The sequence below is a fragment of the Coregonus lavaretus genome (assembly GCF_964263955.1).
Source record: "Coregonus lavaretus genome assembly, contig: HAP1_SCAFFOLD_626, whole genome shotgun sequence".
Taxonomy (NCBI): Eukaryota; Metazoa; Chordata; class Actinopteri; order Salmoniformes; family Salmonidae; genus Coregonus; species Coregonus lavaretus.
The window spans coordinates 120,787-136,254 of record NW_028159851.1 but is presented as its reverse complement, the minus strand read 5'-3'; the positions used below and the strand labels follow the sequence as shown (position 1 = coordinate 136,254).

The 15,468-nt window shown below is 43.1% G+C and overlaps 1 protein-coding gene across 1 annotated transcript; it reads right to left on the bottom strand.

Annotated features, from left to right (window-relative positions):
* Positions 1 to 2,134: 2,134 nt before the first annotated feature.
* On the bottom strand, positions 2,135 to 14,287 carry LOC311122385 (NACHT, LRR and PYD domains-containing protein 3-like; the record flags this gene model as incomplete). The annotated part of the gene is made up of 9 exons (XM_084196752.1): positions 2,135 to 2,831; positions 3,138 to 3,186; positions 3,418 to 3,591; positions 4,244 to 4,417; positions 10,404 to 10,582; positions 10,997 to 11,074; positions 11,591 to 11,747; positions 12,041 to 13,827; positions 14,270 to 14,287. 9 exons carry the CDS (start codon positions 14,285 to 14,287, stop codon positions 2,316 to 2,318), a joined length of 3,132 nt encoding a protein of 1,043 aa, XP_084052878.1. The 3' UTR covers positions 2,135 to 2,315.
* Positions 14,288 to 15,468: the final 1,181 nt, after the last annotated feature.

Below are 15,468 nucleotides of genomic sequence, written 5' to 3'. Positions count from 1 at the left end.
GCAGGGAGGGGTAGAAGCCTGCCACAGAGGCCAAAGGCAAGGCTGCTGGTCGACGCTAATCACCGAGGCCAAGGCCGCTGAGCCGACGCTAATCACCGAGGCCAAGGCCGCTGGTCGACGCTAATCACCGAGGCCAAGGCCGCTGAGCCGACGCTAATCACCGAGGCCAAGGCCGCTGAGCCGACGCTAATCACCGAGGCCAAGGCCGCTGAGCCCAGCAGCAAAGACACCTGCTCAACAGTCTTGCAACCTGGTGACATAGGAGGTAACCAACCCGAGGAGGGGCCTGCAGCCGCCAAGACCGAACCTAGCAGCAGCACCGCCAGGATATTACAAGCACCGACGCCTCCGTTAGTGCCTGACGACCTCGGTGATGAGGAGCCAGCGCAGGTTTGTCTGGGGAAATACCCAACCCGCCTGTACTGCAGGAGAAAACAGCACGTGGTTCAAAGGCAGAGAGTGACTGCTGCAAGGCAGATGCAGTTTGATGAGTTATGGGAGAGATACAAGCACATTCAGTGAGCACAGACGGAGCATGTTGCACAGGAGGAAAGAGCAGCTGATTCAACTGGCATTTGAGAGGGATCTTACAAGCAAATTCCGTGGGGAGTGGAAGGAGAGACTGCTGAGGAGGTTCAACACAGCATCAAGGCGGCTGCAACTCTTTTGAATCTGGGTGAGAACAGGCAGCCTGGCTGGGCTTGTATTATTTAGTTATTTGCTAGCTTTTGGAAATGCGTGGCAAACGTCAGAAATAGGCGTAGACGTGATTTTCTTTATTGGCGTTGCTGCCAAGTCTACTGCTTGATTTCTGTGATGTGATTGGAAATGTTTGGTTTATAATATAATGGGATTGTTTTTAATGTTGTTTTATAATGTAGAAGAGGTGCTTTGCATTACATTGATGAGGGTGGGCAGACCTTGACCAATGGTTGAGTAACGATGTAGCTATAATGTTGCCATAAACAACTCGTTGCTATGGAATATTAATGTCTCTGTTATCATACGCAGTGTAGGACGGCACTCTTGTGGGAAGACAGCTTGGTAGCTGCGTTCAAGCTGCATTGTACCGATAAGTCGTGGTAGTGCATTGTACATTGTTTGCTTTCCGCGATTGGAAATGCATTGTATTGGCATGAGGAAGTGTTATTACGGTAATTAGCAACTGTTTTGCATAGGATTGATGGGTATTTTGCATGTAGCTTTGTAGCGTTGTCATAACTTGCAATTTCTCGAGCCGGTTATGAATTGTTCACGTTTGTAAAGCGGTGCAGTAGCCTGTATTCTTGCGGCAAGACAGCCGTGCGTGGCTGCAAATACATTGTGTGTAATTGTACTATCGATTATTATCCCCCCTGTGTTGTCAGCAAGCGAAAATAGTTGTGCCCCCTTAGTAATTTCTGATGCCCCCTTGCCGAGTTAATCCTACCGCCGGGCCTGGGTTACAGGTGAAATAAATGATGGTGAATGTGCAAGGTGATGAGATTGATGCTCCTTTCCAATAAATATCGAGGGTCTTATTCTGGTGACATGTTGATCGATGCTTGGCTGCTAATGAAGGTAGTTATGTGGCACTACATTAGATCACTCAAATATGGTATCCTTGCGTGCTGCAGGATACATTCAGAGTAAGAGTTTGTGATTAGTCCGGAGTCCCGGCTAGTGCTGCGGCTGACCCCCTTAAATACCTGCCGCCTCAGTACATCCACCTCTTCCTTTTCTCACCTCATTCATTTGTCTTGGAGATGAGAGGCTGGTGGTTGACAGAGGAAAAGGAAACCAGGTAGAAAGAGGAGGATACAGGGCATTCAGAAAGGATTCTAAACCCTTGACCTTTTCCACATTTTGTTACGTAACAGCATTCTACAATTGATTAAATAAATAACAGTCTTCATCAAATAAAATAAAATTTTATTTGTCACATACACGTGTTTAGCAGATGTTATAGCGGGTGTAGCGAAATGCTTGTGCTTCTAGCTCCGACAGTGCAGTAATATCTAACAAGTAATATCTAACAATTTCACAACATATACACAATACACACAAAACTAGTGTGTGTGTTCAGTGTGTGTGTGTGTGTGTGTGTCCAGTGTGTGTGTGTTTGTTCAGTTGTGTGTGTGTGTGTCTAGTGTGTGTGTGTCTAGTGTGTGTGTGTGTTTGTGTGTGTCCAGTGTGTGTGTGTGTGTGTCCAGTGTGTGTGTGTGTGTGTGTTTCCAGTGTGTCGAGTGTGTGTCCAGTGTGTAGGTGTCCAGTGTGTAGGTGTCCAGTGTGTGTTTGTGTGTGTGTGAGTGAGTGATTGTTACCATGGTTATTATTTACAGGGACACTGAGGAGTCAACATGAATCCTAAACCCTGGATAGAGGGGCTCAGTGAATGTGGAGTGGAATGTGTTCAGGTGGGTCAGTGTGTCAGAGGAGACTCTGTAGAAGGACAGAGTGCCGGCTGGCCAGTCCAGATACACTCCTACTCTGTGGGAGCTGGAGGAGGGGACGTCTATGGTAGTGGACTTATTATTGTGACAGGCAGAGTAACGGTTGTCAGAGCAGAACAGACTCCAGGACTTGTCATTACATCCAAGCCAACAGTCATTACCCACTCCTCTCCTGCTGATTCCTTTATATGCCACTCCTATAACAGCCCCTCTCCCACTCCACTCTACCTCCCAGTAACAGCGCCCAGTCAGACCCTCTCTACACAGCACCTGTTCCCTGTCCTCAAATCTCTCTGGGTGATCAGGATACGGCTGCTCCTCTCTCCTCCATGTCACCTTTCTATTCTCCTCAGACAAAGAGAGGAGTCTGTTTACTGTGTTTAGGTCCAGTGTGAGATCACAGACATCTGATGGATGAAACCAGACACAATATTAGAAATCATCATCATCCTGAACACACACACTGAACACACACACATCCTGAACACACACACACACACACACACCTTCATGCACGCATGCATACACAGACACACACATTGTCAAAGCAACTCTTTGTAAACTTTGGTGTCCCTGATTTGTGCTTCTGTAGAACTACAGCTGATATTTAATATGACCAAGGAAGTAATGATGGTGGTCTTTGACTTTGACTTCACTTGAATTAAGACTTATTCTTAGTCATATTGTTCACAGCAGTCAACACTCACATTTTCTAAGTCCAGGTTTCATTGTGATCTCTACACCATGTTCCACACTGTAGCAGTAAGCAGAAGAACAGACAGTCATTGAGGGATACACCTGAACTCACACTCACACACACACACACACACACACACACACACACACACACACACACACACACACACACACACACACACACAGTCAGCATATAACTTTGTCCAAGTGGTGGTCAGAATGTTTGTCTTAACTAGCCTGATAACTCCAACATGTCTGATATGAACATTGTCATAAACCCTCTACATACTTGAGTTTCTCCAGTCTGCAGTGTGGATCCTCCAGTCCAGCAGAGAGCAGTCTGACTCCTGAGTCTCCTGGGTGATTGTAGCTCAGGTCCAGCTCTCTCAGGTGTGAGGGGTTTGACTTCAGAGCTGAGACCAGAGAAGCACAGCCTTCTTCTGTGACTAGACAGCCTGACAGCCTGCAAAGAGTCAAATCATATTAAAACCACACTGCTATTAGGGTGAACGCACCAATTTGTGAGTCGCTCTGGCTAAGAGCGTCTGCTAAATGACGTTAATGTGCCCTTGAGCAAGGCACTTAACCCTAATTGCTCCTGTAAGTCGCTCTGGTTAAGAGCATCTGCTAAATGACTAAAATGTAAATGTAATGCTATTCTTTGGTGGTGAAAATAGTGGCAGTATATTTTTTTCTAAATTTTCAGATACATCAGTGTCCTGAAACCTGCCATATCTATTCATAAATTAATGTATCAGTATTAGAAATGACAAATTATCAAAGTACTGCTTGTAGATAGAAAAATGCATATTACAAATATTTGAGTAGACTAACCAGAGCAGTTTAAAAAGCAGTATCAGTCAAAAGACAGACAGTGAGGTATCAGATTTAGATTGTATTGAGTATACAGTCCACACCATATCTATTTTGATAGTGAAACTAACATTTTAAATGTACTCCAGCATTTTGGATTTGAGAAAATATGTTTCATATGAGGTGACAGTATATAATGTCACCTTTTATTTGAGGGTATTGTGTGGACTATGTGTGCCTGGTAAACACATGTGGATCTGGTGAACAGTTATCACTTGTTGACCAACTACAGGAATACTGACCTCAGAGTCTCCAGTTTACAGTGGGGATTCCCCAGTCCAGCAGAGAGCAGCTTCACTCCTGAATCCTTCAGGTCATTGTTACTCAGGTCCAGCTCTCTCCGGTGTGAGGGGTTTGACTTCAGAGCTGAGACCAGAGAAGCACAGCCTTCCTCTGTGACTAGACAGCCTGACAGCCTGCAAAGAGTAAAATTATTTTAAAATCACACTGCTATTCTTTTTGGTGAAAATATATTATTTAAAAATTTTCAGATACATCAGAGTCCTGAATCGTGCCATATTTGTCAAAAATGTTATAAATTGATTTGCATTTTAATGAGGGAAATAAGTATTTGACCCCCTCTCAATCAGAAAGATTTCTGGCTCCCAGGTGTCTTTTATACAGGTAACGAGCTGAGATTAGGAGCACACTCTTAAAGGGAGTGCTCCTAATCTCAGTTTGTTACCTGTATAAAAGACACCTGTCCACAGAAGCAATCAATCAATCAGATTCCAAACTCTCCACCAAGACCAAAGAGCTCTCCAAGGATGTCAGGGACAAGATTGTAGACCTACACAAGGCTGGAATGGGCTACAAGACCATCGCCAAGCAGCTTGGTGAGATGGTGACAACAGTTGGTGCGATTATTTGCAAATGGAAGAAACACAAAAGCACAGTCAATCTCCCTCGGCCTGGGGCTCCATGCAAGATCTCACCTCGTGGAGTTGCAATGATCATGAAATTGGTTAGGAATCAGCCCAGAACTACACGGGAGGATCTTGTCAATGATTTCAAGGCAGCTGGGACCATAGTCACCAAGAAAACAATTGGTAACACACTATGACGTGAAGGACTGAAATCCTGCAGCGCCCGCAAGGTCCCCCTGCTCAAGAAAGCACATATACAGGCCCGTCTGAAGTTTGCCAATGAACATCTGAATGATTCAGAGGAGAACTGGGTGAAAGTGTTGTGGTCAGATGAGACCAAAATCGAGCTCTTTGGCATCACCTCAACTCGCCGTGTTTGGAGGAGGAGGAATGCTGCCTATGACCCCAAGAACACCATCCCCACCGTCAAACATGGAGGTGGAAACATTATGCTTTGGGGGTGTTTTTCTGCTAAGGGGACAGGACAACTTCACCGCATCAAAGGGACGATGGACGGGGCCATGTACCGTCAAATCTTGGGTGAGAACCTCCTTCCCTCAGCCAGGGCATTGAAAATTGGTCGTGGATGGGTATTCCAGCATGACAATGACCCAAAACACATGGCCAAGGCAACAAAGGAGTGGCTCAAGAAGAAGCACATTAAGGTCCTGGAGTGGCCTAGCCAGTCTCCAGACCTTAATCCCATAGAAAATCTGTGGAGGGAGCTGAAGGTTCGAGTTGCCAAACGTCAGTCTCGAAACCTTAATGACTTGGAGAAGATCTGCAAAAAGGAGTGGGACAAAATCCCTCCTGAGATGTATGCAAACCTGGTGGCCAACTACAAGAAACGTCTGGCCTCTGTGATTGCCAACAAGGGTTTTGCCACGAAGTACTAAGTCATGTTTTGCAGAGGGGTCAAATACTTATTTCCCTCATTAAAATGCAAATCAATTCATAACATTTTTGACAAATGTGTTTTTCTGCATTTTTTTGTTGTTACTCTGTCTCTCACTGTTCAAATAAACCTACCATTAAAATTATAGACTGATCATTTCTTTGTCAGTGGGCAAACGTACAAAATCAGCAGGGGATCAAATACTTTTTTCCCTCACTGTATATAAACACTACCAGTAAAACATTTGAACACACCAACTCATTCAAGTTTTTAAAAATATTTTTTAAACTATTTTTTACATTGTAGAATATTAGTAAAGACATCAAAACTATGAAATAGCACATATGGAATCATGTAGTAACCAAAGAAGTGTTAAACAAATCAAAATATATTTCAGATTTGAGATTCTTCAAATAGCCACCCTTTGCCTTAATGACAGCTTTGCACACTCTTGGCATTCTCTCAACCAGCACTTGGGGTAGTCACCTGGAATGCATTTCAATTAACAGGTGTGCCTTCTTAAAAGTTAATTTGTTGAATTTATTTCCTTCTTAATGCGTTTGAGCCAATCAGTTGTGTTGTGACAAGGTAGGGGGGGTATACAGAAGATAGGCCTATTTGGTAAAAGACCAAGTCCATATTATGGCAAGAACAGCTCAAATAAGCAAAAATAAATGACAGTCCATCATTACTTTAAGACATGAAGGTCAGTCAATACGGAACATTTCAAGAACTTTGAATGTTTCTTTATGTGCAGTCGCAAAAAACATCAAGCGCTATGATGAAACTGGCTCTCATGAGGACCGCCACAGGAATGGAAGACACAAATAAATGCTTCACAGAGTTCAAATCACAGACACATCTCAACATCAACTGTTCAGAGGAGACTGTGAATCAGGCTTTCATGGTCGAATTGCTGCAAAGAAATCACTACTAAAGGACAACAATAAGAATAAGAGACTTGCTTGGGCCAAGAAACATAAGGAATGGACATTACTAAGGGGGGCAGGTAGCTTAGGGGTTAAGAGTGTTGTGCCAGTAACAGAAAGGTCGCTGCTTCTAATCCCCTAGCCAACTAGGTGAAAAATCTGTCGATGTGCCCTTGAGCAAGGCAATGAACCCTAATTGCTCCTATAAGTCGCTCTGGATAAGAGCGTCTGCTAAATGACAAAAATGTAAAACAATTTACACAGGTGGACATTTGTCCTTTGGTCTGGAGTCCAAATTGGAGATTTTTGGTTCCAACCGCCGTGTCTTTGTGAGAAGCAGTGTGGGTGAACGGATGATCTCCGCATGTGTAGTTCCCACCGTAAAGCATGGAGGAGGAGGTGTTATGGTGTGAGGGTGCTTTGCTGGTGACACTGTCTGTGATCTATTTAGAATTCAAGGCACACTTAACCAGCATGGCTACCACAGCATTCTGCAGCGATACGCCATCCCATCTGGTTTGGGCTTAGTGGGACTATCATTTGGACCTTCCTAATTGACCTGGCCCAGGTATCCTGGATGGATATAGATCTCATTCCGTCAATAGAGTATGCCTGGTTGTTCTTTAAAAGTAATTTCCTCTCAATCTTAAATAGACATGCCCCATTCAAAAAATACAGAACTAAGAACAGATATAGCCCCTGGTTCTCCTCAGACTTGACTGCCCTTGACCAGCACAAAAACATCCTGTGGCGTACTGCATTAGCATCAAATAGCCCCCGCGATATGCAACTTTTCAGGGAAGTTAGGAACCAATATACACAAGCAGTTAGGAAAGCAAAGGCTAACTTTTTCAAACAGAAATTTGCATCCTGTAGCACTAACTCCAAAAAGTTTTGGGACACTGTAAAGTCCATAGAAATTAAGAGCACTTCCTCCCAGCTGCCCACTGCACTGAGGCTAGGAAACACTATCACCACCGATAAATCTACAATAATCGAGAATTTCAACAAGCATTTTGCTACGGCTTGCCATGCTTTCCACCTGGCTACCACTACCCCGGCCACCAGCTCTGCACCCTCCGCTCCAACTTGCCCATGCCCCCCCCGCTTCTCCTTCACACAAATCCAGACATCTGATGTTCTAAAAGACCTGCAAAATCTGGACCCCTACAAATCATCTGGGCTAGACAATCTGGACCCTTTCTTTCTAAAACTAGCCGCCGAAATTGTCGCAACCCCTATTACTAGCCTGTTCAACCTCTCTTTCGTAACGTCTGAGATCCCCAGAGATTGGAAAGCTGCCGCGGTCATCCCCCTCTTCAAAGGGGGTGACACCCTAGATCCAAACTGTTACAGACCCATATCTATCCTGCCCTGCCTTTCAAAAGTTTTTGAAAGCCAAGTCAACAAACAGATCACCGACCATTTCGAATCCCACCGTACCTTCTCCGCTATTTAATCCGGTTTCCGAGCTGGTCATGGGTGCACTTCAGCCACGCTCAAGGTCCTAAACAATATTATAACCGCGATCGATAATAGACAGTACTGTGCAGCCGTTTTCATTGACCTGGCCAAGGCTTTCGACTCTGTCAACCACCGCATTCTTATTGGCAGACTAAATAGCCTTGGTTTCTCAAATGACTGCCTCGCCTGGTTCACCAACTACTTCTCAGATAGAGTTCAATGTGTCAAATCGGAGGGCCTGTTGTCTGGACCTATGGCAGTCTCTATGGGGGTGCCACAGGGTTCAATTCTTGGGCCGACTCTTTTCTCTGTGTATATCAATGACGTCGCTCTTGCTGCTGGTGACTCTCAGATCCACCTCTACGCAGACGACACCATTTTGTATACATCTGGCCCTTCATTGGACACTGTGTTAACAAACCTCCAAACGAGCTTCAATTCCATACAACACTCCTTCAGTAGCCTCCAACTGCTCTTAAACACTAGTAAAACTAAATGCATGCTCTTCAACCGAACGCTGCTTGCACCCGCCCACCCGACTAGAATCACTACTCTCGACGGGTCTGACCTAGAGTATGTGGACAACTACAAATATCTAGGTGTCTGGTTAGACTGTAAACTCTCCTTCCAGACTCACATTAAGAATCTCCAATCCAAAGTTAAATCTAGAATCGGTTTCCTATTTCGTAACAAAGCCTCCTTCACTCATGCTGCCAAACATGCCCTCGTAAAACTGACTATCCTACCGATCCTTGACTTGGGCGATGTCATTTACAAAATAGCCTCCAACACTCTACTCAGCAAATTGGATGTAGTCTATCACAGTGCCATCCGTTTTGTCTCCAAAGCCCCATATAATACCCACCTGTGACCTGTACGCTCTTGTTGGCTGGTCCTCACTACATATTCGACGCCAAACCCACTGGCTCCAGGCCATCTATAAATCACTGCTAGGCAAATCCCCGCCTTATCTTAGCTCATTGGTCACCATAGCAACACCCACCCGTAGTCTGCGCTCCAGCGGGTATATCTCACTGGTCATCCCCAAAGTCAACACCTCCTTTGGCCGCAATTCCTTCCAGTTCTCTGCTGCCAATGACTGGAACAAATTGCAAAAATCTCTGAAGCTGGAGACACTTATCTCCCTCACTAACTTTAAGCATCAGTTGTCAGAGCACCTTACCGATCACTGCACCTGTACACAGCCCATCTGAAATTAGCCCGCCCAACTACCTCATCCCTATATTGTTATTTATTTTGCTCATTTGTACCCCAGTATCTCTATTTGCACATCATCTCTTGCACATCTATCATTCCAGTGTTAATACTAATTGTAATTATTTTGCACTATAGCCTATTTTATTGCCTTACCTCCATAACTTGCTAAATTTGCACACACTGTATATATATGTATTTCTGTTGTATTTTTTTTTTTACTTTGTTTTGTTTTACCCCATATGTAACTCTGTATTGTTGTTTTTATCGCACTGCTTTGCTTTATCTTGGCCAGGTCGCAGTTGTAAATGAGAACTTGTTCTCAACTGGTTTACCTGGTTAAATAAAGGTGAAAAAAAATAAAATAATAATATTTCAACAGGACAATGACCCAACACACTTCCAGACTGTGTAAGGAGAGTGATTGAGTGCTGCATCAGATGACCTGGCCTCCACAATCACCCGACCTCAACCCAATTGAGATGGTTTGGGATGAGTCAGACGGCAGAGTGAAGGAAAAACAGCCAACAAGTGCTCAGCATATGTGGGAACTCCTTCAAGACTGTTGGAAAAGCATTCCAGGTGAAGCTGGTTGAGAGAATGCCAAGAGTGTGCAAAACTGTCATCAAGGCAAAGGGTGGCTTAAAGAATTTCAAATATAAAATATATTTTCATTTGTTTAACACGTCATTGGTTATTACATGATTCCATATTTGTTATTTCATAGTTTTAATGTCTTCACTGTTATTATACAATGTAAAAAATAATACAAATAATGAAAAACCCTTGAATGAGTAGGTGTGTCCAAACTTTTGACTGGTACTGTATATACATGAATTAATGTATCATTTGTAAGAGTAGATAACATGTTTCTAAACACTACTAAATTAATCCTTATGTGTGTGTGTCTGTCCACTGTGTGTGTGTGTGTGTGAGTGTCCAGTGTGTCCCTGTCCAGTGTGTGTGTGTACAGTGTGTGTGTGTGTGTGTGTCCAGTGTATGTGTGTTCATTGAGTGATAAAGGAATACTGACCTCAGAGTCTCCAGTTTACAGTGGGGATCCTCCAGTCCAGCAGAGAGCAGCTTCACTCCTGAATCCTTCAGGTCATTGTTACTCAGATCCAGCTCTCTCAGGTGTGAGGGGTTTGACTTCAGAGCTGAGACCAGAGAAGCACAGCCTTCCTCTGTGACTAGACAGCCTGACAGCCTGTAAAGATTAAAATCATATTAAAACCACACCGCTATTCTTTGGTGTTGAGTAATTTTCTTTCTAAGTGAGTAGATAACATGTTTCTAAACACTACTAAAGTAATCCTGATGATGCCATGATTGAAAAGATCATGAATGAATCATGAATAATAATGAGTGAGAAAGTTACAGAGGCTACAACAAAACATACTAACCTCTCACCATTAACATAAAATAAACGGTGACATTCTGTACTGTCGCCTAATATGAAACATTCTATCTCAAATCCAAAATGCTGGAGCATAGCACCAAATTTAAAACTGTAAGCTTCACTGTCCAAACACATATGGTGTGGACTATGTGTGCCTGGTAAACACATGTGAATCTGGTGAACAGTTATCACTTGTTGACCAACTACAGGAATACTGACCTCAGAGTCTCCAGTTTACAGTGGGGATTCCCCAGTCCAGCAGAGAGCAGCTTCACTCCTGAATCCTTCAGGTCATTGTTACTCAGATCCAGCTCTCTCAGGTGTGAGGGGTTTGACTTCAGAGCTGAGACCAGAGAAGCACAGCCTTCCTCTGTGACTAGACAGCCTGACAGCCTGTAAAGATTAAAATCATATTAAAACCACACCGCTATTCTTTGGTGTTGAGTAATTTTCTTTCTAAGTGAGTAGATAACATGTTTCTAAACACTACTAAAGTAATCCTGATGATGCCATGATTGAAAAGATCATGAATGAATCATGAATAATAATGAGTGAGAAAGTTACAGAGGCTACAACAAAACATACTAACCTCTCACCATTAACATAAAATAAACGGTGACATTCTGTACTGTCGCCTAATATGAAACATTCTATCTCAAATCCAAAATGCTGGAGCATAGCACCAAATTTAAAACTGTAAGCTTCACTGTCCAAACACATATGGTGTGGACTATGTGTGCCTGGTAAACACATGTGAATCTGGTGAACAGTTATCACTTGTTGACCAACTACAGGAATACTGACCTCAGAGTCTCCAGTTTACAGTGGGGATTCCCCAGTCCAGCAGAGAGCAGCTTCACTCCTGAATCCTTCAGGTCATTGTTACTCAGATCCAGCTCTCTCAGGTGTGAGGGGTTTGACCTCAGAGCTGAGACCAGAGAAGCACAGCCTTCCTCTGTGAGTCCACAGCCTGACAGCCTGACAGAGAGATCATCATGATTTCACAAACACATTGTTAATTTAACACCAGTAGTGTAGAAGGACAATGGCAGATGCATTTGGTTTATTCTCTTAAACAACATATAGATTCATCTTCCGTCTCCTAGAATTGTATGGTCATATTGTTATACTAATATGAACATCAATACATTGATTCAATATGTTTTTCAATATAATATTATATATTATATACATATTATAATATATATATTTCTCTAAACTGAATATTTCTTCCTGATGATTAGTACTTAAATGTCATTTTATGTACTCACAGAGCAGCTCTGGAGGCTTTAACCACTGGCAGCAGCCTCAGAAGACCTTCCTCTGATCTGGAGTATTTCTTCAGGTCAAACACATCCAGCTCCTTTTCTGAAGTCAGCAACACAAAGACCAGAGCTGACCACTGTGCAGGTGACAGTTTGGCTTCTGAGAGTCTTCCTGATCTCAGGAAGCTTTGGATCTCTTCCACAAGAGAATGGTCATTCAGTTCATTCAGACAGTGGAACAGATTGATGCACCTCTCTGGAGAGGGATTCTCCCTGATCTTCTCCTTGATGTACTTGACTGTTTCTTCATGGCTCTTTGAGCTGCTTCTTGTCTTTGTCAATAGACCTTGTAAGTGCTTCTGATTGGACTCCAGTGAGAGGCCCAGAAGGAAGCGGAGGAAAAGGTCCAGGTTTCCTGTCTCACTTTGTAAGGCTTTATCCACAGCACTCTTGTAGAAGGTAACTTTACGCTTGTGTCTGATCCTCACAGAAAAGTTACTGCACGTTGATTGAGGTTTGGCCATTAGATTCTCATTGTTGTTGATGAATGAGAGGAACACATATACAGCAGCCAGAAACTCTTGAATGCTCAGATGCACGAAGCAGTACACCTTGTCCTGGTACAGCACACATTCCTCTTTAAAGAGCTGTGTGCACAATCCTGAGTACACTGAGGCTTCATTGACATCAATGCCAGCCTCTTTCAGGTCTTCTTCATAGAAAATCGGATTGCCCTTCACAAGCTGTTGAAAAGCCAGTTTTCCCAGTGACAGAATGCTCTCTTTATTCCAGTGTGGACCTGTCTCTTCTTTCCCAAGATACTTTTCATTCTTCTGTTTGGTATGAAACTCCACAAGGTGTGAGTACATCTCAGTCAGAGTCTTGGGCATCTCTTCTCTCTTATGTTTCAGCATGTGTTCAAGGACTATTGCAGAAATCCAACAGAAGACTGGAATGTGGCACATGATGAGGAGGCTCCTTGATGTCTTTATGTGTGAGATGATTCTGTTGGCCAGGTCCTCATCACTGAATCTCTTCCTGAAGTACTCCTCCTTCTGTGGGTCATTGAACCCTCGTACCTCTGTCACCTGGTCAACACACCCTGAAGGGATCTGATTGGCTGCTGCAGGTCGGGTAGTTATCCAGAGGAGAGCAGAGGGAAGCAGATTTCCCGTGATGAGATTTGTCAGCAGAACATCCACTGAGGTTGACTCTGTGACGTCACAACAGATCTTGTTCTTCTGGAAGTCTAGGGGCAGTCGGCACTCATCCAGACCATCAAAGATGAACAGAACTTTGTACTTGTCGTAGTTGGAGATTCTTGATTCTTTGGTTTCCATTGAGAAGTGATTGAGAAGTTCAATGAAAGTGTGTTTTTCCATTTTCATCAAATTCAGCTCCCGAAAAGGGAATGAAAATACAAATTGGACATCCTGATTTGCTTTTCCTTCAGCCCAGTCCAGAATGAACTTCTGCACAGAGACTGTTTTTCCAATGCCAGCGACTCCCTTTGTCAGCACAGTTCTGATAAGTTTGTCTTGTCCAGTTAAGGGTTTGAAGATGTTGTTACATTTGATTGCAGTCTCTGGTCTTGCTTGCTTCCTGGTTGTTGTCTCAATCTGTCTCAGCTCATGTTCATTATTGACCTCTCCTGTTCCACCCTCTGTGATGTAGAGCTCTGTGTAGATCTTATTGAGAAGTGTTGGGTTTCCTTGTTTAGCGATCCCCTCAAATACACATTGAAACTTCTTCTTTAGATTAGATTTGAGTTCACGTTGGCAAATCACAGCAAGCTCATCTGAATGAAGAAATAACACAGAGGATATTAATATTACATCTCTTTTAATGCCTACAGTATTCTAGGACTGTTATAACATTTTAAATTATAATCATTTCTTCGATTAACTGACTGTATAAATGTGTAAATGTTTTCATAATGCAAACTCTCTCTCTCTCTCTCTCTCTCTCTCTCTCTCTCTCTCTCTCTCTCTCTCTCTCTCTCTCTCTCTCTCTCTCTCTCTCTCTCTCTCTCCCTCTCTCTCTCTCTCTCTCTCTCTCTCAACACAACACATCCCTGCTGCTACTTGATGAGGTCACTAGGTGTTGTGTTAAGGCTGCTACAATATCATTTAGTTACACAGCTACTTTAGCTGTACTTTAGCTACAGCTTTTAAATGTTCTAAAACAGCATTCAACATGAGGCAGACAGCTCTTACTTTTCTCCAGTGTGTCAGCAAGCTCCTTCAGGTTCATTTTCCTGAGGACGTGCAGTGTGATCTTCAGAGCCCCCTCTCTGGCACTGCTCTCCTGCTTCTCATCTTCAGCATCCACCACTTCCTTATCCTGCTTCTGACTCTCAAAGCCTTCTGGGAGTTCTGGACTAAGAATCCTCTTGAACATCTTCAGCTCGTTCTTCACAAATGTCATAATATTCTCTTCAAGCAACTGAAATAAATCAAGTAAATAAGTTAAGCAAGAGACTAAATGCTTTCTCATTAACACATTAATGAATGATGACAGATCAACTTTACTTTACTAAAAGACATGTATATAACAGGACCACATACACTGAATATGGAGACCAGGTCTGTTTGATGACTCTGGGAAGACTGACCACTGAGCATCTCTGGCTCTGATCTCTCCTGTTGGTTTCTGGGGACAAAACATGATATTACATCTCCTCATCCAGGGAGTACACACACACACACACTCACACACACACACACACACACACACACACACACACACACACACACACACACACAGGGAGGGATTGTTGTGTTTGTTTGATATTGTTTCAGGACTATGAAAATGGAAAAAAGGATTAGCCTATGGATTATGTAAACAACAAAAATAAATGGTCAAATGGGAGAGGAGAAATGACTAGAGACAGTGTTGTTTAACTCACTGACCATGACCCATGAGTTCTTCTTACCTTTGTTCAGTAGAAAAGTCTCCCTCTCTAAAGGATATAGGTGGATGCATAGACTTGTCACTCTTCATGGACACACAGCTGGGTACAGGGGAGGCTGGTCTCTCCTGCTTGATTGGACTTCAACACAACAGAGACAAACATTACGTCTCTCATCTACTCTGAACTCAGATGGGGAAACATAAGAAGAGTTTCATTCCAAAACGCTATATATCCATTTTCAGAAATGTTGGTCAATTAGCTTTTATTGCTTAAAGAAATGATTAAACCACTACAAGGCTTTATAAAGGTGTCTAAAGTGTGTAATTTCCACTTTAAAATGTCAGACTTGATTTTCCCTGATGAAAAACGTATGAACCCCTTCAGAAAATATCCCTTAATTATAATCCACCTAAAAATACACATTTGCTATTGCTGCAGGATTATGTTCCTGCTGTGAGAAACTAGGTCAAATGAAGATATGGCATCTGTAAATGCATTCATCTTAAGGTAGCTAGGTGAG